General features: G+C 42.1%; 1 protein-coding gene across 1 annotated transcript in view; it reads left to right on the top strand.

Moving 5' to 3' along the window:
- The window catches only part of LOC138581042 (sulfotransferase 1 family member D1-like), a 231763-nt gene that overhangs the window by 26555 nt on the left and 182003 nt on the right, over positions 1-23205 (top strand). The window contains exon 2 of the mRNA XM_069652070.1: positions 7180-7343. Within this exon, the coding sequence (XP_069508171.1) occupies positions 7196-7343 (148 nt within the window). The 5' untranslated portion in view covers positions 7180-7195. The remainder of the gene's footprint in view (positions 1-7179; positions 7344-23205) is intronic.

Raw genomic sequence — 23205 nt, 5'->3', positions numbered from 1 at the left:
TGTGGTCCCATAGTATTCAGTATGTTAAATCAGGCCTCATAACCACAACAGGAAGGATACATATTGTGACCAATCTTCTATCCTTGATCAGAAAGGGGGTATCCACTAGTTGGGCAGAGATGTAATAAATCGGTGTTAACGCTATTACCGCCACTTTACCACTCCGCCCAACTATGAGATGGGTGGAAAGTCGACAGCTTTACCTCCAGCTATTAGCTGACTAAGGTTCTCCGGCAAAACAAGTTCCCAAGAATCGTCCTGTGGACCCGTAAATTACTTAAACACAAAGGAGTTGTAAGGTAAGCTTCCCAAACATTAAATGATACCACACAGCTTTTGTCCACAAGGAGGCCCTAGGTTAGTGATCATCAAGCAACCAAGAGGGGAAAACTCATTGGGTGAATGCCAAAGAGAGAGCATGGTAGGGGCGATCCTAATCCTTTGAGCTTTGTGCTGGAATAACTTCTCAGTAACAGATCTTCTGACCTTTTATTTTTCCAAAGAGATGTCAGGTGACCTATCTGCCTGCTATTGATATCCTTCGATCCTATGTACTCTGCTTCATGACATAACAGACATGTGCACATTGACAAGCAATCCATATTCTGGTGGAGGTTGTTCAATTTCGTTATCTGATCAACTGGTTAGATTAGATATCAGGTTAAGATGGTCCCATTTTCGGCCATAGCCGCACACTTTGGCCTGTTGCTTCAGCACCTTTTAAGGTATTTGCAGGTCCCTTTTCCAATAGCTAAGATTCTTATAAGGCATTCCCCCTTTGCAACGCTCACAACTTTGGTGGGGGCGGTATGAAACTTAAGGCTGCAAAGCTATACAGGCTATTCAGGGGAATGCAGAGATGTTTTGCAAAAGGAGCGGCATGCACGATTGGGAGGCTGAGTGGCGAGACTCACTTTTAAATGAGGCGTCAATGGAGGTTTGGTCAAATGTACACCCAAAAGCTACCCCTGCAAACATAATGCAATATATGTTTTTTTCTGTAGCATATCGAACAAGCTGACCTGAAACACATGATCTTTGACTGTGCATATGTGCAAGAAAACAAGGTCAACATCTGGCAGATCTTTTGGAAAATCTTTGGTTTCTCTTCCCTCTTGACCTTGATTTGGTCTAATACTCTGGCAACCATGGTCTGCAAATTCAGCTATATCTTGTGATGAATCATGGAAGTCAGTCACTTCTCCCCAGGCTCACTTCCAAGCCAATACTAGGCTGGAGATACAGCCTAGATGTTAATGCTGGATTGATTGACCCTGACTATAGAGGGGATGTAAAGATCTTAATACACAACAATGGGAAGCAACCCTATACAGTCAAAGAAGGGGAGAAGATAGCACAAGAAATCCTAGAAAATGCTATATTCCCTGTCCCCAAAGTTCAAGAACAGGGGGGCACTGAAAGGGGCACCCACGGTTTCAGAGAGGCAGATAAGCAGCAAAAGTGCAAACCGGTTCCACAGATAGAAGAAGCAGAACTCATTCCCAATTTTTCCTTTCCACAACATAATGACCCTATCCTGACAGAGGCCTTTTCCAAGGTTATTCTTGAGGTCGAAGGTCAGACTCAGGGTGGTCCCTTCTTTATTTAAAAATAGGTCTTCCCTACCGCAGGGTTATAACCCCAGAGGACACCCACAAGGACACAGCTAGTGATTCCCTGGAGTCACATCAGGGTGGTGTTAGAACTTGCACATTCTCACTTAATGGCTGGCCAACAGGGGTGACTAGGGCACATAGTCAGGCTATTTCAAGATTGTATTGGTCTGCACTGTACTCAGATATCAAGAATGTTGTGTTAACCTGTTCCCTTTGCCAGAAAACTGCAACCCAACTGGTACCACCAGTCCCCCTTCCACCATTCCCATTATGGAAGTTCCCCTTTTTCGTATTGGCATGGATATTATTGGGCCTCTTCATCCTTGTAAATTAGGGAACACATTCATCCTGGTCATAGTGGATAAAAGCATGAGATACCCTGAAGCTTTTGCGCTCTGAAACAATATGAGTCAACAGATTTCACAACACCTGATCCCATTCCTATCTCGAGTCGGAATCCCTAAAGAGATCTTGACAGATAAAGGGACCACTTTTATGTCTCACAATATGTCAGAGGTGAAGGAAATACTGCAAATTAAGACACTTAGTACATCCGTCTACCATCCTCAAACTGATGGACTTGTCAAACGCTTCAATCAGACCCTGAACAAGAGCTTAAAGACACTGATAGAAGTGGATGGCACAAATTGGAAAATGATGATCCCTTGTGCACTTTTTGCAGTGAGACAATCACCTCAAGCCTCTTTATGATTTTCCCCCCTTCGAAATCCTTCATGGTAGGTAACCAAGAGACATACTTGATATACTCAGGGAAAAGTGGCAAGAGAGGAAAGAAGCCCCATTTCCCATTTGCCAAACAGCCCAACACCTGAAGGAACACATAGCCATAGTAAGGGAAGGAGTGATCAAACATTTAGAACAGTCCCAAGAAGCCCAACAATCCAAGTGTGACAAAAAGATCAGCCACTGCTACCTCTCAGTGGATCAGAAAGTATCAATTCTATTACCCAGTTCAGACAAGAAGATGCTGTCAAAATGGTTTGGACCCTATGAAGTCATAGAAAAAAGGGACCCTGTAATTAGGTGGTGTCTCAACCAGATAAGAGACAGAAAACTCAGATATACTACATTAAATTGTTGAAAATGTGGAAGATATCTCCTACTGGATAATCTGCAATAACCATGACACATTGCTTACAGGGATGGTTCAAGAAAGCAATCATATTTTTTCAGAATCATCCCTCAATCAACAGTAACACATTAAGGATGATTTAAATCAATTCTGTGATGTCTTCAACGACTAACTTGGGAGGGTTAAATATGTTGTACATACTATCAGACCTCCCAAGTTACAGTGGTAAACTTAAAACCCTACAGGATTCCTGACTCATGAGAAGAAATAATACCGTGAGAAGTGGAAAGTATGTTAGAGTGAATGATCTCAATAAAGACTATTGGCAAGTCCCTTTAACCCCTCCTGAAAGGAAGAAAACTGCTTTTTCCACTCGTCTGGTATTATTTCAATTTAAGGTGCTTCCCTTCGATTTATTTTTGGCACCTGATTGACCAAGTATTGCGACCCTTTAACTAGTTTTGTGGTGCATACCTCAATGACATCTTAATTCATAGTGAAACATGGTAGGAATATCTCTTTCATCTATATGAGTTAATTAGGCTGCTGAGAAAGGCTGGACTGACTGCAAACCCAAAGAAATGTCACCTGGCACAGTCAGCTGTTAAATACTTAGGATTCTTTGTAGGTAATGGGTTAGCACATCCACAGAACATACAAAGCCAAATCTTTGAAGCTTACCCCTCCTCTGAATACCAAAAGGGAGCTCTGCACCTTTTAGGACTTAATGAGTACTAATGTAGGTTCATCCCAAGTTATTCTACCATCACTTCATGTCTGACTAAAAAACTTAAAAATGTGTCACCTCAAAAGTTGAGATGGGAAAAACAAGACCCAGACACCTCTGACGCATTAAAAATCATTCTGTGTAGTGAAGCCATTATCAAAGTTCCTAACTTTAAAAAGGAATTAATACTTCAAACCTACCCCTCTAAAGTGGGTATTGGAGCTTTCCTCTCTCAGGAATATGAGGGTATAGAAGATCCTGTCCTTTATATCAGCAGGAAACTCTTACTTAGGGAGTAGAACTATGCTATAATCGAGTTAGAGGTTTTAGCTATTAAATGGGTGATAACCCCCCTGAAATCACTTCTTCCTAGCTGGGAGTCTTTCCTTGTGAGACTAGGGAGGTGAGCCTGCTACACAACATCTGCCCTACGGGTGGCGGTGAGCTGGACCTCACAAGGAGAGACTCCCCTCTTGGGGAGAAGGACTCCCATTCTGCAAAGGAACTCCCCAAGGCCCTTTCTGTTTGACAAACAGTAACATTAAGGAACAAGAAAGACTCAGTAGATGAAGCCACTGTTGTCAGTGTGCCGTAAAGTCCAACATCCAACTTGAAGAAATGTATGCTAAAACACTTAGAATAAGAAGAAGAATGGCAAGGAATAACGATTTCCCACTGGTTGGAAAGAGGGTTGCACAGAGCAATGCCAGAGGTTAAGATTAATTCTAAAGCTTCCGGCCATCACCTCTTGTCTTTTGCTATAGTCACCCCGAGTGGGATGGGTATGCCCAGATGTGGGTCCTGTGCCTGCTAGGCCTAGAGACCCAAGCTACTCCTCACTGATGAGGCCCATCAAGGTCAAAGCATGCCTGGGGATGCTTTTTGTCTTGTGCAGAAGGTTTGGACTGCCTCTTTCGGGGTGGGGCCAAGCATCATTTGCATATGGTCTTTCCCCGTCTGCAATGGCTTGGCAGGTGAAGAACAATGTTATGGAGGGTTGTCCAGAGCAATGCCAGAGGTGAAGATTAATTCTAAACCTTCGAGCCATCACCTCTTGTGATTTGCAGTGGTTGCAAACCAGAAATACTGAGACGAGGTGGAAGCAGCGAGTAAAAAAGAATGCTCGACTAGAAGAGAAGAAGGACTGTAGTTCTCCGCTGGGGAGGACTCAGCAATAGACCATAAAAAGAAAATAAGGACTTCTATCACTGAGAAGTGAAGCCCAGGAGTTTAGATCACTTTCCTGGTGACAGGCATAGTGATGCCAACCTATCGGAAAGAAGGTAATGGGCCTAGTGGGAAACCCAGAAGACAGGACTAACGAGTACCTGCATCATACTTGTCCCAGCAGATGGACACATATTACATAAAGTACATATATCACATGACTCATCCTACTCATCCCAGTAATACGAAACAGAACCAAAAGAGAGAAATAAATATCGGGATCTTCCTTACTCATCCCGGTAATTTAGGAAGAACCAAAAGAGTGAAACATGTCAAGGGAATCATCCTACTCATCCCAGTGGTACGGAAAAGATTCAAGAGAGTGACATACATCATGGGACTCAGTATACTCGTGCCAGTGATATGCGAAAGAGTCAAGAGAGTGAAATATGTCACTGGAACGAGCATACTCATCCCAGTGATACAAGAAAGAAGTAAGAGAGTGAGATACAGTGCAACATTAATTCTATTTGACTCAGTGATATGAGACAAGAGAAGGGAGTCATTCTCCTGGTCTTTTGTTGTTTTGTATTATTGGTAGGGTCAGTATACCTTGGCTTTGGACGGAGGACGGACATTTTGCTTTGGGCTTCACAACAGACAATGACCACCCTAGTTAGTTATGTTAGGTAGAGAAATCCATAAATTAGAGACATTGGGCCTCATTATGACCCAGGCGGTCCGGATAACGGTGGCGGTAAACCCGCCGCCACCGTTGTTTCCGGACCCCCTGAGTCCGACCCCTGCAGGCGGGAGGTGATGTTCCCACCAGGTCTGACCTGGCGGGTTTAACACCTCCCGCATGCAGGCGGACGAGGAAACACCGGCAGCATTACGAGATGCTGCCGGTGTTTCCATGATCCCCATTCCCATCGAGTCCCATAGGACTCAATGGGAATGGGGATTTACACCATTCCGCCTCCGTGATTCCCGGAAAACCGGGGTTGTAATGCCCCGGTAATTCCGGGAATCACGGAGGCGGAATGGTAATACGAGTCCGGCGTTAACCAGGCGGTTTTACCGCCTCGGTTAACGCCGGACTCGTAATGAGGCCCATTGAGTCCTTTACACAAATTATTTGAATAAAAATCAATAAGAATGCCTCCACTTGGTCTGTCTCCTTCTTCTGACCCACCACAGTCTCTTTACAACCTCTTGCTGCTCATCACTCCTGCTTTCCAGATTATCACACAACCATGGAAAAAGTTGAAGGAGGATGAGGTGGAATGCAGTGTGTGATCTGCAAATAATGGAAAGATGCATTGTCAGGGACGTATGGAGTCATAATACACATGAACTTGTTTGGTCCACTTTTGTTGATTGCTTTTGAAATAATCCTTTGATGTTCAGGTGCACTCTTGAATGTTTTCATCTACAGAGTGTCACTGACTGTGCTCTCGTGTGGTCAAATTTTCTTTTATTGATCCAACACATCATACAATGTTCAACACAATGATCAATGAATCTTAGAACCTTCCCTCTACATACTTTCGTTCCACCTTTCCCTGCAGACTCTTTCTCCAAAGGGTTCTTGGATGATTATGAATGTATGAATGTTCTGTGCTCTTTGTTGGCTCTTCTCACTGGCCCATTATCCCCATTTTCCAGAACCTCTAATGGAAGGTTGCATAATGCTCGAGCTCTATATCCCTCTCAAAAGATCATCAACAACCCCCTGACCAGTAGGATATGGGGTGGAGTTGAATTTCTGCAGAATGAGATAGTCCTGCATGGGCTTTATCCATTTCTTGAAGGATTTTATGATACATTTAAAGGATCACAACTCACTTCCATGAGGATTGGTATAACAATTCCAAATCGCTGATGGATTCAGAAATGATATTTGTCTTTGTTTTAAAGATTGATGAAACGTTGCTTTATGTTAGGATAATGAGTAGGGGGCATGACATGCCAGAGCCATTCCTAGTCTGAACTTTGCTCTATGTCTATTCTAATGCGAACTAAGATCCCTACCCACTCAGAACAGATGCCCTAATCTGCTGTATACATATGTACATATATGTATGTCCTTATATGTGTCTGTTTTTACTGTTTCTTTTAATGTTAAGATTGCATTTATCCATTTTCTGTAACTACGCCGTGATACCTCCCGGTCTGGGCGTACAACAAATGTAATAAATAAATAAATATGTCATATACAGTTTTTTTGTTGTTCACATTTTCTTGTGCTATTGTGCACCTACAAACTTTGGAGATTGATGCAATAATATTTGTTTACCAATATCTGACATATGTATCTGAATCCCTGATGTATCTGTTGATGTTGTTTGATTTTATTGCTCCATATGTAACTCTAAAAAATAGTAAAATACTATTAAAGAACAGACCTCATTGCACCTTACTAACAGTTATTCATTGAACAGCACCATCTATCTTCAGCCATCACATCATTTTCTGGACAGGTCACACACTATTAACACACCTGTAAGCACCTTCTGATGGACCTGCAAATATAACTACCTATTATATTTTACAGTTTTTCATTTTTCTTTCAGCTATCTCTGCCCCAAAATGGAAAAAGTCGAGCCCTTCCAGTTTCTGCCGCTGCAGACAATTCGAGGGATCCCCTTCCTCAGCTGCTTTGCTGATAGGTGGGCAGATGTGGAGTCCTTCCAGGCTCGGCCGGATGACCTGCTTGTTTGTACCTACCCCAAAGCCGGTGAGTCTCTTCTGCAGTCCCACCCCATGGACCAGTCTATAGTTTGGAAAGCTTACCTCACTTCCACATAGTTCACACCCTACCTTCTCACATGCTTAGCCACCTCTTTCAACTCAATCTCTTTAAATTATTTGTTGTATCCCAAACTAATGATCACACTGAAACAGCAAGGAATACTGAAAATCAGTACTAATATAGTGGGCACACTTTGACAGAGGCAAGCCTAGACCATTCCAAAGATCCAGACACATCTAGTCTAATCAAAATCTGCTTACGTGGAAGATACGCCTTCCCCGTCTGGAGAAGTGTCCTGAAGAGATCTGCATCAATGCTTTCTGCATTTCTTCTTTGCAAAGGGTTGCACTCTGCTCCTTGAACCGACTGGAAGAATCCTTGCACCCATAACTCCTGGGCCCGTCTCACTGGAGCCAACAGCAGGAAATCAAACCTTCACCAAACCCCCAGATGGTCCACAAAGTCCTCTGAGAAAATCTGAGTCGGGGACAAATAAACGCAGTGGATCTGCCCCCTCTCACTCCCCTGTCCTCCATAGGATAACATTTGGAACAAGTTCCTTTGTCTCCTAAAATCCATTCCACTCACCTTTGTGTCATGGAACCTCGGTAGAGTGTCCTGAAATACAAGACATTGGGCCTCATTACAAGTTAGCCGGTCCGGATTTAACAGTGCCGGTAAAACCGTACCAGCACCGTTTTCCAGACCAGCTAACTCTGAGTTCTGTGGCCGTGTGGTGTTACACCCGCCAGGTCTGCCCTGGCGAGTGTAACGCCACCGGCTGCTGACGGACGGAGAAACACCAGCACCATTACCGCATGGTGCCAGTGTTTCCGCAGCCCCCAAACCCGAGTCCTATGGGGAGTAACGGAATGCCGGTGCCGGAATTACCAGACCACTGGGGCTGTAATGCCCAGTAATTCCGGCAAGTCCGGCGCTGGTAAATCACCACGAGTCCGGCGGTAGCCTGCCTGTTTTACCGGCACGGCTACCGCCGGACCCGTAATGAGGGCCATTGATTGTTTGTAAAATTGTTAAGTCATTTTTGATCTATCATCAGCACACGCAATTTGCAACCTACCTATTGAGATAAAATACTGATGAGAAACATTGTGGCACCTGTGACTATTGGGCACATGGCCACATTCTTCTTAGGGTTTGCGTAAGCTAGGTTATTCACCTGTGATCTGGTTTTAATCATTGACAGCATCTAAAATACGTACCTGCTTTGTTGAATACGTTATTTGATGTATTTATGAAACTATAGTGACTATGGGACTCATAATAAGTGTGGCAGTCTCAAAATAAGGGTGGTGGTAAGTTTACCGGCACCCTTGTTTCCAGGCTGCCACACTACAAGTCTGCCTGCCAGAGCTGCTGCGCCTGACAGGTCTGACCCTGCCGGGTGCAACTGCCCCGGTATGCTGAATCATCATGGAAGCACCGGCACCGTTACCAGCGGTGCCAGTGCTTCTGTCTCCCCACTCTCATAAAGTCCTATGGGACTCTACGGGAATGGGGATTTATGAAATCCGGTGCCTAACTTCCCGCGCGGCCAGGACTTCTAATGTCCCAATGGCACTGGGAAGTCAGGCGCCGGATTTGGTGTTACCGGGTTGGTGGCAACTTGCGGTCGCACAGCGAGTTAACGGCAACCTCGTAATGAGATCCTATCTCTTTTTATCATAGTGTTGTGCGATTTCCTTTTTCAGTGTGTGCAGAAGACCTATTAACAAATTGAATTATTGTGTGCTATACTCTGCGGACGTATTGGGGCCCATGATCCCACTCAGACTCTCCTGATAATAGGCCCTGACTGCTCTCCATCACTACCTTGATTGGGTTTTGACTAACCTCTCAGAGTTCCCTGTTTACTATAACTTGTGATTGGAAAAGATCAGATGACACAGCAACATCAAAGATAAGCTCCATCTGAACTTAAGGTATGTATACTCTCCGGTGGACATCTGCCACTGGTTCGGCTATCCATCCACACACTTTAGAATGCAGCTAGGAGTATGACAAATTTGGTCTAGCTGGTCACATAACCGCTTCACACTGAAAATCAGACTTGCCTCAACACCTCTGCCATTACAATACAGTGACAATCTAAGACAAATTTAGGTCTAGCAGGGTACATATTGAGTCTCCTGCACTACTGTTCTGTTGTTACCTCCCTCCGCACCCACATCCACTTGCCTGACCTTTTGGGTTGCTTACTGGAGTCTAGCTAGTCCTCCTAAGTCCTAATCTTGGGCAAATGCACACACACATCTTAAGCCTCCTCTGAGAACTTTTCCATACCTGGACTTCGGTTACCGAGGACGTTCCTACCAGAAAGCGATTTGAGGCCATACAAATGGGAAAAGGCACTATATAAATGACTACTACTACAATACAAAACAAGTCGATGCAGAGGAGATAGTTACACACATTCACAATTGGGCTCCACTGTAGTTTCAACCTGTCCAACCAGACATAACAGACACATACTGGCATCTTCTCTCAGTCTTTCTGAAATGTTTTAAATTGGACCACCATGAATTAGACACACAGGCTTAGGAGTCAGTTCCATGGGGGTCATTACAAGGACGGCGGTAAGGGGTTAACTGCGCCGGTAAAGGTGCAGTGCCGTTAACCCCTTACCGCCACATTACGAGGTCCTTTAGCGGGTCCCGCTGAGGGCGGCTGGTTTTACCAGGCACCGTTAGTGGGAGCCGCTAAAGGACCAGCATGCTAACAACGGGCCCGCTACTAACAGGCCTGTTGTTAGCATGGTCCCCATTTTTATTGAGCCCTATGGGGGCTGGAATGGGAATGGGTTCCCTGAATCGTGAAATACCGGGTCCTCCAAGGTTGGAATGGCCCGGTAATTCCCCATTCAGGGAACCTGAACCCGGTATGGGGTAAGGGGGTAGCCATGGCGCAAATAGCACCATGGCTACCTCCAACCTTGTAATGACCCCCATGTCTTTACATCTGTGCATATACTTCTGTATTATGGGCCTCATTATGACCCTGGCGGTATGAGTTAAACAGCGCCGGTAGAGCTGCCGGCGCTGTTAAACCCATACCGCCGCATTACGAGGTCCCCTCGCGGGACCCGTTCAGGACGTCTGGCCAGACCAGACGTCCTTTGCGGGTCCCGAGAGGGGCCCAGCATGCTAACAACGGGCCCATCATTAACGGGCCCGTTGTTAGCATGCTCCCCATTCCCATTGAGCCGTATGGGGGCTCAAATGGGAATGGGGATGGTCTGGGTTCCCTGAATGGGGAAATACCGGGCCCTCCAAACTCGTAATGAGGCCCATGTCTTTATAATGGTGTAACTCCATCAGAGCATTTGCATCAATTTCTTTATATTTTATAAATAGGGACAAGCCGCCGCACCTCTGCCCCTTTTTAGGTCTGGCTGTAGTGAGATTTGCTCCTGGCCAGGGAGAGCTAATGAAAATATACACAAGAAAGAGGCTTTGCTGACAGTCACTTGTTCGGTACATCTGACCAAAGCTTTGTTACACCAGTGGCCATTTTGTAAAGGCCTGTGGAGCTATTTAAGTTGGTGAGCGATTTGCTGAATGTTGCTTTAATGGGATTGTTTTGTTTCCCAGCTGCTTGCCTTACAATGGGTTTTCAATGTTGTCCTGTATTACATTGTAGTTGTTATTTGTGTTGTCTCCAAAATTATCAGTAAGGTTTCATATTAATCATTTTGCTTTTGCCAGATATTAATGAAAGCAAAATCAAGACTACCCTCTGTCACAATGCAGCCTTGTCTACAGCTCCCTGCAGCAGCAACTGCATGGAGGATAAAGGACGATAGAGGAGTGGGTGTGCTTCCACTCAGCAGAGTGTACTGAGCTGCTTCCTTAACTGAAAGTTATGTCAGTGAAGTTTATGGAGCATGACGATGCTAAGAAGGTCCCGAAAACAAACATACTCAAACAAAGCACACTGCCTAAACTGAGAGCTCTTACCAGTGAAGTTTATGAAGCATAGAGTGTGGCATACAAGGCTGCATGTAGCCAGTCATGGCCATCCCTGGGGCTGCATGCAGCCTATGATCTGCTATCTGTAACTCTGCAAAACTAAGACCGGTCTATTTTTACTGTGCCTATTTATAAATATTGTGTGGTGCTTATTTCAACAAGATGATGGTTAGTAGTCAGTGAACAATCCATATCTGGGCAGAACCCAGTTAGCAGTGATTGCTGAGGGGTGAAGCAGATGGTTACTGTATGTACCTCTCAACGCTGATATCCTTGCTGCAACAGCCACTTTCATTGTGTAGCTGCGGAAGTACAGAAGCATCATACTCAAAGTTTTCTCAGCAGTCTCCAAAAACCTTCTGTCTTCCAATAACAAGCACCCGAGGATGTTTTGCCTGTGCGGTGACTCCTGCTAGAGAATTGCAGGGACCAGCATCCAGTAATCCAATTAAAAGTTATCAAAGGAATGCATTTAGGGAAATGAGACATCATCCTCTCTTTGAGCAACCCAAGCTGCACACCCAATGCTAGTGCCCTCTCCAAAGATATAGACATATTGCAGGGTATGCAGTAGCGACCCTGTAGTTATAGTGAAGTTGCTCAACCCATAGGAAGAGTAGTTTTTGGGTGGCTTATATCTTTGAATTCTCATGAAACTTTTCATAAAAGTATACAGCCAACTCTGAATTAGTTGGAAAAGTTTTGTGCGGTTTCATCAAGTGGGGGCAAAGTTATAGGGTGGGTCCCAAAACCTTTGAAATCCAGATACATATGAATGGGAAAAATGTGTGCTTGTGGCTACAGCTCAAACTGCTGGACGGATTTGCACCAAACTTGCGTGAGGAGCAGAGGCCTGCAGAAGCGTAGGCAGGGTAGGGCCTGAGGGGCAAGGCCCGGCCAAAATCTGTAAATGCCCACTCAGCAGCGCTGTGTGGATATTTACAGATATTTTTGTCAGTGCAGTGGGCCCAACTACATTAGCATCAGGCCCCATTTGCTAGACAATTCTGGCTGCACCTCTAGAGGCCTGGTCCCAAACGCATGCTTTTGTAAATTTGGTGGTAATCCGTCCAGTAGATTTGCCAAAATGAAGTCCAAATAAATTAGTGATATCTCCATCTGATCTGCTGGCTTACTTCCTGTTTCAGTGTCTGCAGACCCCTTTGGATCAATCAGGGAGTCACATACCATTCATGGACATTATACATGGCCGCTGATTGGTCAACTAAAGAAATTGAAGTCCGTGAAAACTTTTGACGGACACCATGTTGGATTTGCGAACTGCCCCCATAGTCCGAGAACATCGCTGCAAAAACATATATATTTTTTTTTTATTTTTTTTTTTTTTTATTTTGATATAGCTGAAATCAATCAACTTTTCAAAAAAAAATAAAAACTTCATAATCACAATAAAACAGTAAACAATAAAATTTAAAATGAACTTTGTCAGCATAAAAGAGCATGAAAAATAATGATCAAGACAAAATGATAAAAGACCCAAAGCGCCTCACACTACTGGTCACACTATTTCAGGTGGCAACATTTTTTCTAGATATTGTACTATTGCTTTTATGACGGCAAACCTGGGACTATTTAATAGGATATTCCACGTTTCAATTTCATTTCTTTCTGTATACAAATTTAATAAATTGGAAAAATACTTGTTTCTAACATTTTTCAAATTTGGACATGTTACCACTACATGCTGTAAAGTTTCTCTAATCATATCATTTTCACAAAGACGACAATTATATGTTTTACAAGAAAAATCTTGTCGCCTGAATAACTGATCTCTAGTGGGCCATAAGTTTAGCCTTATACGTAAAAATTGTTGTCTAATTTTTGCTGATGGGCATTTTACTAGATAATTTGCAACTTGACCCAATTTCTTAATACAATGAATTCTAATATCAAAGTCTTTGTAATTTGTACATACTTCATAGTTTTGAATCCAAGTCCATTGATAAAATTTCTTTTTAGCACTCATTGGATTGTTCAATAGCATCTGTAGAGAGATGCTAGCCTCTTCAAGAATTTTAAAAACAAAACTACGCCATGAATTCGGGAAAGTTTGCTCAGCCAAGATCAAATAATGGGCTACTGTATTCAAGATGTTATTATTTGTAAGACCTAAGAGACATTTGCGGAAAAAGGCACACATTTTCCATTTCACTCTGCTTGCCAAAGAATTGAAACCCAGTTCATAACGTAAGATTGGCATAGGTACACAGTTTGGTAGGTGTAATACCCTTTTCCAAAAAACAGCTTCTAACTTGTCCCATACTAGATCATTCAAATAGAGTTTTGATTCAGTAGCATATAATAGACTCGGAATCACTTTCTGTTCATAGAACATAAATATGTGCTTTAAGGTAAATTTACCATATCTATAGACAAGGATTTTTGCTTGTGATAGTAGAGACATTACTTTTGTCTGTAACATTTCCATATACTTGGGGTCTCCAATGGTGTTTTGAATAAACAAACCCAAATATTTGTACTCGGAAACTATATGCAACGATTCATGATGCAGTTTCCAGACAAAATTCCGAACCGGGACTTTTCCCTTCGGAGTGCATATCATGACTTGCGATTTTTCTAAATTTATCGCTAAGATGTTTTTTGCGGCATAATCTGCAAGAGCCGATAACATGTTTTGGAGACCTATCGGAGTTTGCGATATTAGGACCAGGTCGTCGGCGTATAATAACCATGGTATACGCTGATGGCCTAATTCCGGGGCATCTGACATTGTTTGGAGAAAGGCATTACCCAAGTCAAGAATAAAAAAGTTAAACAAGAAGGAGGCCAAAATACAGCCTTGTTTCAATCCCAATGATGTAGCAAAAGATGCAGACAAAGACCCTTCAAACGAAAGTCTCACTCGCATAGTGGTTTCAGAGTGTAAAAGAATAATTAAGGACAATAATGTTGAAGGACAACCAAGTGCATGTAACTTGTTAAATAATAAATTACGATTAATTGAATCAAAAGCATGCCGAAAATCAATAAAAGCAAAATATAAGCATTGGTTGCGAGCTGCATATTGTGCCTTCAACATGTTCAACGAAATCATGTTTGGCAAGGTACCCAGACCTGAAACAAAGCCTGATTGAAAAGGGTCCATTTTAGCACAGGTTAAGGACCATGTTTTCAGGTCTCGCAAAATTAAGCGTGAATAAATTTTACCTGGAACATCTAAAAGTGAAATGGGCCGATAGCTAGAGGGATTTGCTCGACTTCCCTTTTTATAGATTGGAATGATGATTGCTTGCTTCCATGAAGACGGGATAATCTGGGAGACATTAATATGCTCAAACAAGAGAAATAAAATGTCCGTCCAGATTTCCGGATGCTGTTTGAGATGCATGTTAGCTAGGCCATCAGGGCCAGGGGCTCTAGAATTACTTGCTTGTTTGATATGATGTAGTATGTCCTCTCTGTCAAAGACTAAATGAAATTTCGGTAGAATTTTTAAATGATTTGATCTTAAGACAGAGGAGGTATCAGTAAATAACGTTGAATAATGATTAATCCAGATGGTTTCTGTTACATCATTTGCTTGCACAGCCACCTGTTGCCCCGCTGTCACATGATTTATGATGTTCCAAGATTGAGCTAAATTTTTGCCAGCTAGAGCTTTTAACATTGAGTAGCCATCAAATTGATATAGTTTCGCCTTTGCACCCCTAATCCAATTTCTATACTTAGTTCTGATTTGTTTAGAAATTGAGGTGCGCACAGCTAATGGTAATTTATTGGCAGCTCTTTTTTCTGCCCGCATGGAGGCCTTTTTGGCTCTAATTTCAAGGTCAGGCAAATGAAGATGGGGTTTTTCTTTCTGAGTATGTGAAACTGAGTTTTGTTGAAACACTTGCATTAAGTCATGATAAGCTACATCATCCTTCAAAGGTTTCCCTTTTTGTCTTTCCAATTTAGCCTGAAGATGATCTTTAAAGGCTATGAGGGATTTTTGTGACCATTTCAGTCTATTTCTGGCTGAATTAACATTTAGAGCACCTATTGGGTTTGAAGGTTGTGAGTTTTTTTTGAAGGTATTTAACGTACAGATCATACTTAAAATGTTATGATCACTGGCTTCCGAGTCAATTATTTCAAAAGCTGTTATCTTGTTTAAAAGGCATGCATTTACATAAATGTAGTCAATTATGCCATTACTTTGACCACGATGCCAAGTTGATTTGGGAGGTATATCTTGTAAGAAAGAACCATTTAACATAAAGAAATTTCGAGATTGAGTCAAGCTCTTCCATTTTTGTAAGCGATAACTTTCAGAGTTACATTGAGGTCCTAAACAATGCAAATTTAAATCACCAGCCAATAAAACACAATCAATCATACCTTCAAGCAAAACTATGTCTAAAGCCTTAGTGACAGAGATGAGAAAGTCATTTTCGGAGATTCCAAAAGGATTCCAGTATACATTAATCAAAGCACAAGAAAAATTACAAGTTGACATTTTTGACATTTGTAGAAAAATATTCGGTGTATACCATGATTCAAGTTTTAACATCGACGATTGCTTTACTGCAGTAAGGAGTCCAGATGTAGGACGCCCTCTACAACCCTTTTTTGCTGGATTTAATAGCACGTCATAATTATTCCAAGAGGGGATTGTCGTAAGCCAAGTTTCTTGAAGCATTATGACATCACGACCCAATAACTGAGCATATTAACATATTATAAAACACAACCTTACACAAATAAAACAATCTCTGAGGAGGTGATGGGCGATGAGCATAGGACATGTCCAGAAAAAGCCAAAAATCAGATGTGGTTTCTTCTCGGTTGTTCAGGAACATTCATGTGATGTTTGCAAACTTGACTAATGTTCAAGGACATACATGCATATGTGTGCATTAGAGGGTCGGTGAAAAACAGTTATTAGATGGCTTTTAACTTTGGCGCTGTGCATGAAATGTTGCAATAAAAATATAGACCCAAATTCAAATGTTGTTTCAAAGTTTGGTGCCGTCATTAGAGGAGGGCCCCCATATTTTTAGATGGCTTATAACTTTGTTGCCATTTGACAAATCTGCACAAATGTTTGCAAAAAGATGATAGACCCTAACATGAATGTTTGTGCAAAGCTTGAAGCGATTTTGTCAAGAGGAGGCTAAATTGTAGGGGGAACCCGAAATGTTTGAAATCTGGCTAGGCTTGAATGGGAAAATAAATCTGCTCATGGCTACAGCCCGAAGCGCTGGACAAATTGCAGAAAACGTGTGCCAGGAGCATTGTAAGGACCCGAAAGCATGCTTTTGCAAATCAGTTCTGTGCTTTATTTTTTCAAAAGTTGCAAAATGTAAGTACCAAAAATAGTGTCTGTGGCCACCAGGGATCGGCTGTGGGGTTAAAGTGGGTATGGCCAGCTATTTTTTAACATTTTCGAAATCAGGATAACCTTGAATAGGAAAACAAATTCTGATCGCGGCTACAGCTCAAAGTGCATAACAAGTTTACAGCAAACTTGCACGAGGAGCATCAGCCAGCTCATGGAAGCATGCTTTTGCAAATCTGTCCTGTTAATTATTTTTTCCAAAGTGTCAAAATGTATGTACAAAAATATGCGCTGCAGAAAAATTATTTTTGTTAAAGGAGGTTTATAGTCCTTTCATATATGTTAAAAGAGGAATTATTAATAACTTATCAACTGTGCTGTAACATCCGAAACATTTTCACTTATAAAAACGATTGAAATTCAGTGAAGCAATTTGTTAAACAGACGTTATTGTTAATTTGCACTAATACAAACCTATGAAATCCACTGAAAAAACATTGTTAAAGGGGTGTTATGTTTAAGTTGCACTGTTAAAAATCTATGAAACTCACTGACAACATTTTTAAAGGGATGGTAGGTTGCAAGATAAAATTGAAAAACCAAAGAAATTCCCCATTTATAGTAAGCTGTGCAAACATCAACGGTGAAATCACAAAATAAATCATTGATGACATCACATATGAAATCAATTCTGATGGGAAGTCGCTACAAGGTGTTCTGATTAGAGTGTTGGTAGCAACATAGGACGGGTGATGGGAGACCTCTCATGAACGACTCCATGTATCACAAAATGTACTTGAAACAGAAAAGTTCTACTGAAGTTTTGTTGCTCATACAGCAATTTAAAATACATACGCAATAGCTGCAGCATGAAAAGATGAAGGACAGCCCTTTTAATCTGATTTGTTTGGCCAGTAGAATCATAACTTCAAGCGTCAGTCCAAGCATTTCAGAATCTTGACTAATTGTTAAACTTGGAATTAACAGCTAAGAATGCACAATGTACTACACTTATGTGCTACTATAAAAAAAACATATGGGGAGCATCAATGCAAACAAATCAGAGGCACATAAAGAAAACTCTAGTAGGGAGGAAACAAATAACTTTAACAGAAAATGACACCAAGATTAGAGTTCATCATCATGTATAAAAAATGAATTGTCTGTCTGGGGTCTGCTAATTGTCTCATGTATGTGCACCATGAGCTCAGGCCAAACCCTAAGGAAAGTACTTTAAGAACATAGCACAAGGATAAGGTCTACATATGTAGCAGCTTTAGAGTACGTGTATCGTGTTTTCAATGCAGTTTGACCAGATCAAGTACTCTGCTTTAACTTCTCACTATCAATAAACATAAAGAACCACCCTGGATATGTGATCCCATCCTGGGTAGGTAAGATGTCCAGGAATCCCCCCAGCGACGCCTATCTGCTATATGGGTCAACTTTCCCTAGCAAGGGAAATAATCTAGCCAAGGTGCTAACCGTCGCGCCGAAGGTGTCAAATGTGTAATTATTGTAGTATTTTTCACCAAACAGAATGGAGTGCAGATTCAGCGATTGAGCACCGATCTGTTCTATCGCTACATGTCGGTGGACAGGAGATGTCGCATACCAGTGTGCTGCAAATTGCACTTGACCTACTAGATAGTATAATTCAAAATCAGGGGACATCAGTCCTTCCTGGCCATACCGTCTTACCATGCCCACCCAAGCTCATCTGGCTCCTCCCGGGCCCCAGAGGAATTTTGATGCCATTGACTGGACTGTGTTGAAAAATGCTGGGCCAGACAAAATAGGTATATTTGTGAAATAATAGAGGTCTCCTTTGGAGGGAGGAACTAAAAAAAAGAAACATCTACATAATCTACATAATCAATGGTCATTTAAACGGGGACATCCCTCCAACCACAACATGGATAAGAGGAGACCATGCCAAAATTTTGGATTATGCATTTGCCACAGAAAATCTGGGAAAGCTGGGATCTATGGCGGTAACAAGAATCACCCAAAGTGATCACAATCCTATACAGATAAAGGGAAATCAATGGGTTGAAGGAAACCTCCACTTGAATCAATTGCAACCCCTCCCGAATTTGGAAGTTACATCAGGCCAGAACCGCTTAAGGATCAACAACAAAGGGCTGGATCGCCTTACAGACTTTTCAACAACTGGCTACATTAAAGAGGAAGCAGGAAATCTCCTGTCAATTCTGGAATACCTATTGGTGCTAAAATCATTTGAAGTCAAAAGAAGATCAGGAAATAGGAGAGAATATTGAGCAAAGCACGTATTTAACCAAGAAATAGCAGATAGGAAGAAAGTGTAAAATAAATGATGCCGGACTCACAGAAAATGTGCAACACCCGCATCCATGTTAAAACTACTAGCTGCAAAAAACATAGCTGGAATGTGGAAGACTTTTAATGCACTAACGGCTCCTCGGAACGCCCTGCTTGGTAACTCAGTACCATCAAAGGCATGGGAGAACCACTATGGCAGACTGTTTAATAATGAGGGAATCCTCGTTCCAAGGCCAGTGATAAGAAGCAACAGTGTATGGTCTTTTGGGGTCCACAGGGAAGAAATAGTTAACTTGATAAAAAAAATCAAGTAGCTCTAGGGCTGCAGGGCCAGAAGGCCTGTCTAATGCCATCAAGAAAGATCTGGATTTTTGGGCAGATTTTATGGTGAAACTGTTTGAGAAAGTTAAAGCCGAAAAGATCATACCTCAATCATGGACAAAATCAATTGGTTCCATGTAATAATGTCCCCTAAAAAATAACGGCATGCAAAAAAATCATGAAAAATTGCAATTTTGTGTGGGGACATTATTACATGGAACATGCGGGGGACACCCTCGCAACTCCCAAACCCTTTTTGATTTTTCATGAGGACCGGGGTACACCCCCACAACTCCAGCTGCCCCTGTCCCTGTATATATGGTCACCTATATAATGTTGCCACAACCTTTTCCCAGCGACATTATATACAGCAACCATATATATATGGGGATATTATTACGTAATACCAATCAGTTGTGTTGCATATGTACAAGAAGGGCGATAGGTCAGACCCTACCAACTATAGGCCTATCGCCTTCTCGATGTAGTGGGCAAACTGTTCTTAGCAATCCTTTTGAAAGAACTGAATATCTGGAGTGCGGTCACAAAACATCGGGATCCTTGGCAATCGAAATTTAAAAAAGGCACATGCACTGCCCTAAACCTATTCCTGATTAACTATTTCAAATGCAGTGTAAAAGTCGCTAAGAACAGAAAAACCTATATTGCATCAATAGACTTGGAACATGCATTTGATTAAATTGATAGGACCATACTTTGGCAGAAATTGCAAAAATCGGGATGCCGGAATTACACTTCAACCATGATTAGAGTCAGACTTAAAAAGTGAGGGGCTCTATCCAGTGAAAAACCAAATTCTAAGGTCATGAAGCAAGGCTGTCGACTGGCCCTGGCAATCTTGAACCTCTACATCTCAGACATTCAAGAGGTGTTCACCAATGTGAGATGTTTTCCACCACGAATATCTGGAACAGCAGTGGGCAGACTCCTCTATGCAGATGACCTCTTGTTATTAGACCAAACAGAGATAGGCCTGCAATGACAGTTAGACGCACTGGCAACCTATGTTGATTCAAATGCGTTAAAAATAAATCCAAAAAAATCAAAGATATTAACGGTAGGCAACGCGAGGGGGAAACAACATAGTAAGAGAGCTTGGTACCTAAAAGGGGAGAAAGTACCAGAAGTGGCAGAAATGACTTATCTTGGATCATCCTTGAACAACATCATTAATGATTCCATCAGACTGTCAGCATTAAAATCTAAAGCTAGGAATTTGGCCACCCAAGCCAGAATCATCAAGCGAAGGTACTGCAAATTCTCCCAATCTCCAATTATTGAGTTTTATAAACTCAAGGTAATGCCTAGTCTTACATATGGCGCTGAAACACAACTTTCATTAGCAAGACCAGATCGGCAACAAGCCAAGGGCATCTTCTGGAGGAGAGTTTTCAACATGTCAAACTCATTACCTGTTGACATAATATGAAGAGAGCTGGGATTAACGTCGCTGTATGCAGTCATGGAGTGGAAAACACTATCTTTCTTAAGAAAATGTTTGAGCTACCTGGGGAAGGAGGCTTTGAAGTACTGAATAATGCCCTGAAGAAAAATCACGAAAGGCTGTTGCTTGAGTGGAGAAGCATATGTACCGCAATACTACAAAACCTGGCACTCTCAGAAGATATGTTGCTAAGGAACCCAGGGCATGCCAAAAAAAACTATTTGATCTTGAATGGATTACCACAGAAGACCGGACACTTCCTCTAAAATAAGAGGGGCAATAGGTATAGATTCCAGAAAAAGAGGTGTGACACCCAGCTATACAAAGACATTTCCATCACCTGCTCTTAGACATGAGACTCCGCTTTAACTTGTTCCCCATAAAGGAAGTCATAGAGAGAAGGTTGATTGAAAGCGAGCATAACTATTCATGTAGACTCTGTTCTGAGCCATTAGAGAACTTGTTTCATCTCACAATACAATGATCGGCACTGAATGACTTAAGTTTGAAACACTTGGGCAAATTTTGAAATAATCCGATCATGAGGACGCCCAAAGAAGAAGAGGATCTTCTGATTCAAGGGAAAAGAATGACTGTGACTCTGGCACTACTCGCTTTTCTAAAGGACATTTCTGATAGGTTTGCGAAGTAGAGAATGTGCTACAAATCTGCTTGAAGTGAACAATAAGACAATGCTTAACTCTGGATCACATATTTCTTTTATCTTTAAACCCGACAAGGACCTTGTATTTTGTTATAACATTCCCTGAGCTATTCTCTCTCTCTGACTTATTCATCCAATGTATTCATTTACTTTGCATATTGAAAAGTTTTGTGTTTTTAATAAAGAAATCAATAAGCATAAAAAGTTTACAATTGTAAACTAAAATATGCTTAATAAAAAAAAAGTAAAAAAAGAGTAGTTTCGGCAATACAACCATTTTCAGGAGTGATAGGTGACTATATAAGGAGAGAGGTACTCTTGGCCAAAAATCAATTTTTCCAATAAGAATTGGGAGGTAAGTGGCATGGTTATCATTATACAGGGACCTGGAGGATTTGAACACTTTAATCCCCAGATATGTGAATGTATCAGGAGCCCATAGGAATACCAGCATATCACCATAGGGGTTTGTGTTTTGTGATATCCAGAACAGCTCTAAATTAGACCAATTTATGCGGTACCCTGAGTACTGAGAGAAATTCTACATTTATTCCAGGGTGAAGCAGAGATTTAGATCTGGGTCACAGACAGAGAGTAGAACATTGTCTGCATACAGTGGTATTAAATATTATGACAGCTAGACCTGAAATATGTAGTCCTTGATGCACATGTTTTGTGTGGATAAGCTCCACAAGTCGCTCCATGCATAATGTGCAGAGAAGGGGCGACAAAGAGCATCCCTGCATTATAACCCTTCTCACTAGTATCTTAGACGGCAGAACCCCATTCACTTGTATTCTCGCTAGAGGAGTGGAGTACAATAGCCAGGGGTGCTTGATGAAGAAAGGTCCTACCCGATAAGAGTCTAGTACCAAATAAAGTAATCTCAAGATACTGAGTCGAACGTCTTCTCTGTGTCAAGAGTCGGGACCACTGCGTTCACCTGATGATTGATTAGTGAGAGTATGCCGAAGAGGCGTCTCAGATTCAAAGCCGTTGATCTGGAGGGGACGGAACTTGCCTGGTCTGACTCAGGCGCTCCTTCCTCTTACAGGAATTTATCACCAAGACACTTCAACCCTACGGCAAATTTACTCCACCATCCAAACCTGGATGGCCACAAATGGCCTTTGCCTCAATGGGGACAAGACAGAAATTCTCATTCTTGGCCAAAAGTCCACTTTAGCTAATCTTGACTCGCTCTACTCTAACTTCCACATCGACAACTGTGTAATCCCAGTCTTATCCTCTGTTAAAACTTTAGGGGTCCACCTTGATGCCACACTGTCCATGGACAAACAAGTCAGAACTATTGTCTCTGCCTCCACCTTGAGCACTAAACTCATTAATGCTATAAAGCCGTTCCTACCCAAGGACAACTGTCTCTCCATTGCTAGAGCTACTATAGGGGCCAAGCTGGATTACTGCAATGCACTCCTATCCGGCACCTCCAAAATAAACCTTACCAGACTCCAAATTACTCAAAATAACTCACTCAGAGCAGCCCTAAGTATACCTAAAAGAGACCACATCACACAAGCAAGAAAGACTGTACACTGGCTTCCAGTCAAAGACCACATTACGTTCAACATTCTTACAACCACACACAAATGCATCAACTACATAGCACCTTCATACCTCTCAGACACACTATCCAGGTCACATTCAACCAGGCCCACTAGATCATGCTACTCCAACCAACTTACTGCACCGCGCATCAACAGTGCAAAGGCAGGAGGGATAGGTTTCCCATACCTTGCCCCTAAGCTATGGAACACGCTCCCAACTGCACTCAGAGCTGA

Source organism: Ambystoma mexicanum, chromosome 3p (assembly GCF_040938575.1).
Source record: "Ambystoma mexicanum isolate Mex_15411 chromosome 3p, UKY_AmexF1_1, whole genome shotgun sequence".
Taxonomy (NCBI): domain Eukaryota; kingdom Metazoa; phylum Chordata; class Amphibia; order Caudata; family Ambystomatidae; genus Ambystoma; species Ambystoma mexicanum.
The sequence above is the reverse complement of the archived record's forward strand: the minus strand, read 5'-3'. Positions and strand labels throughout refer to the sequence as shown.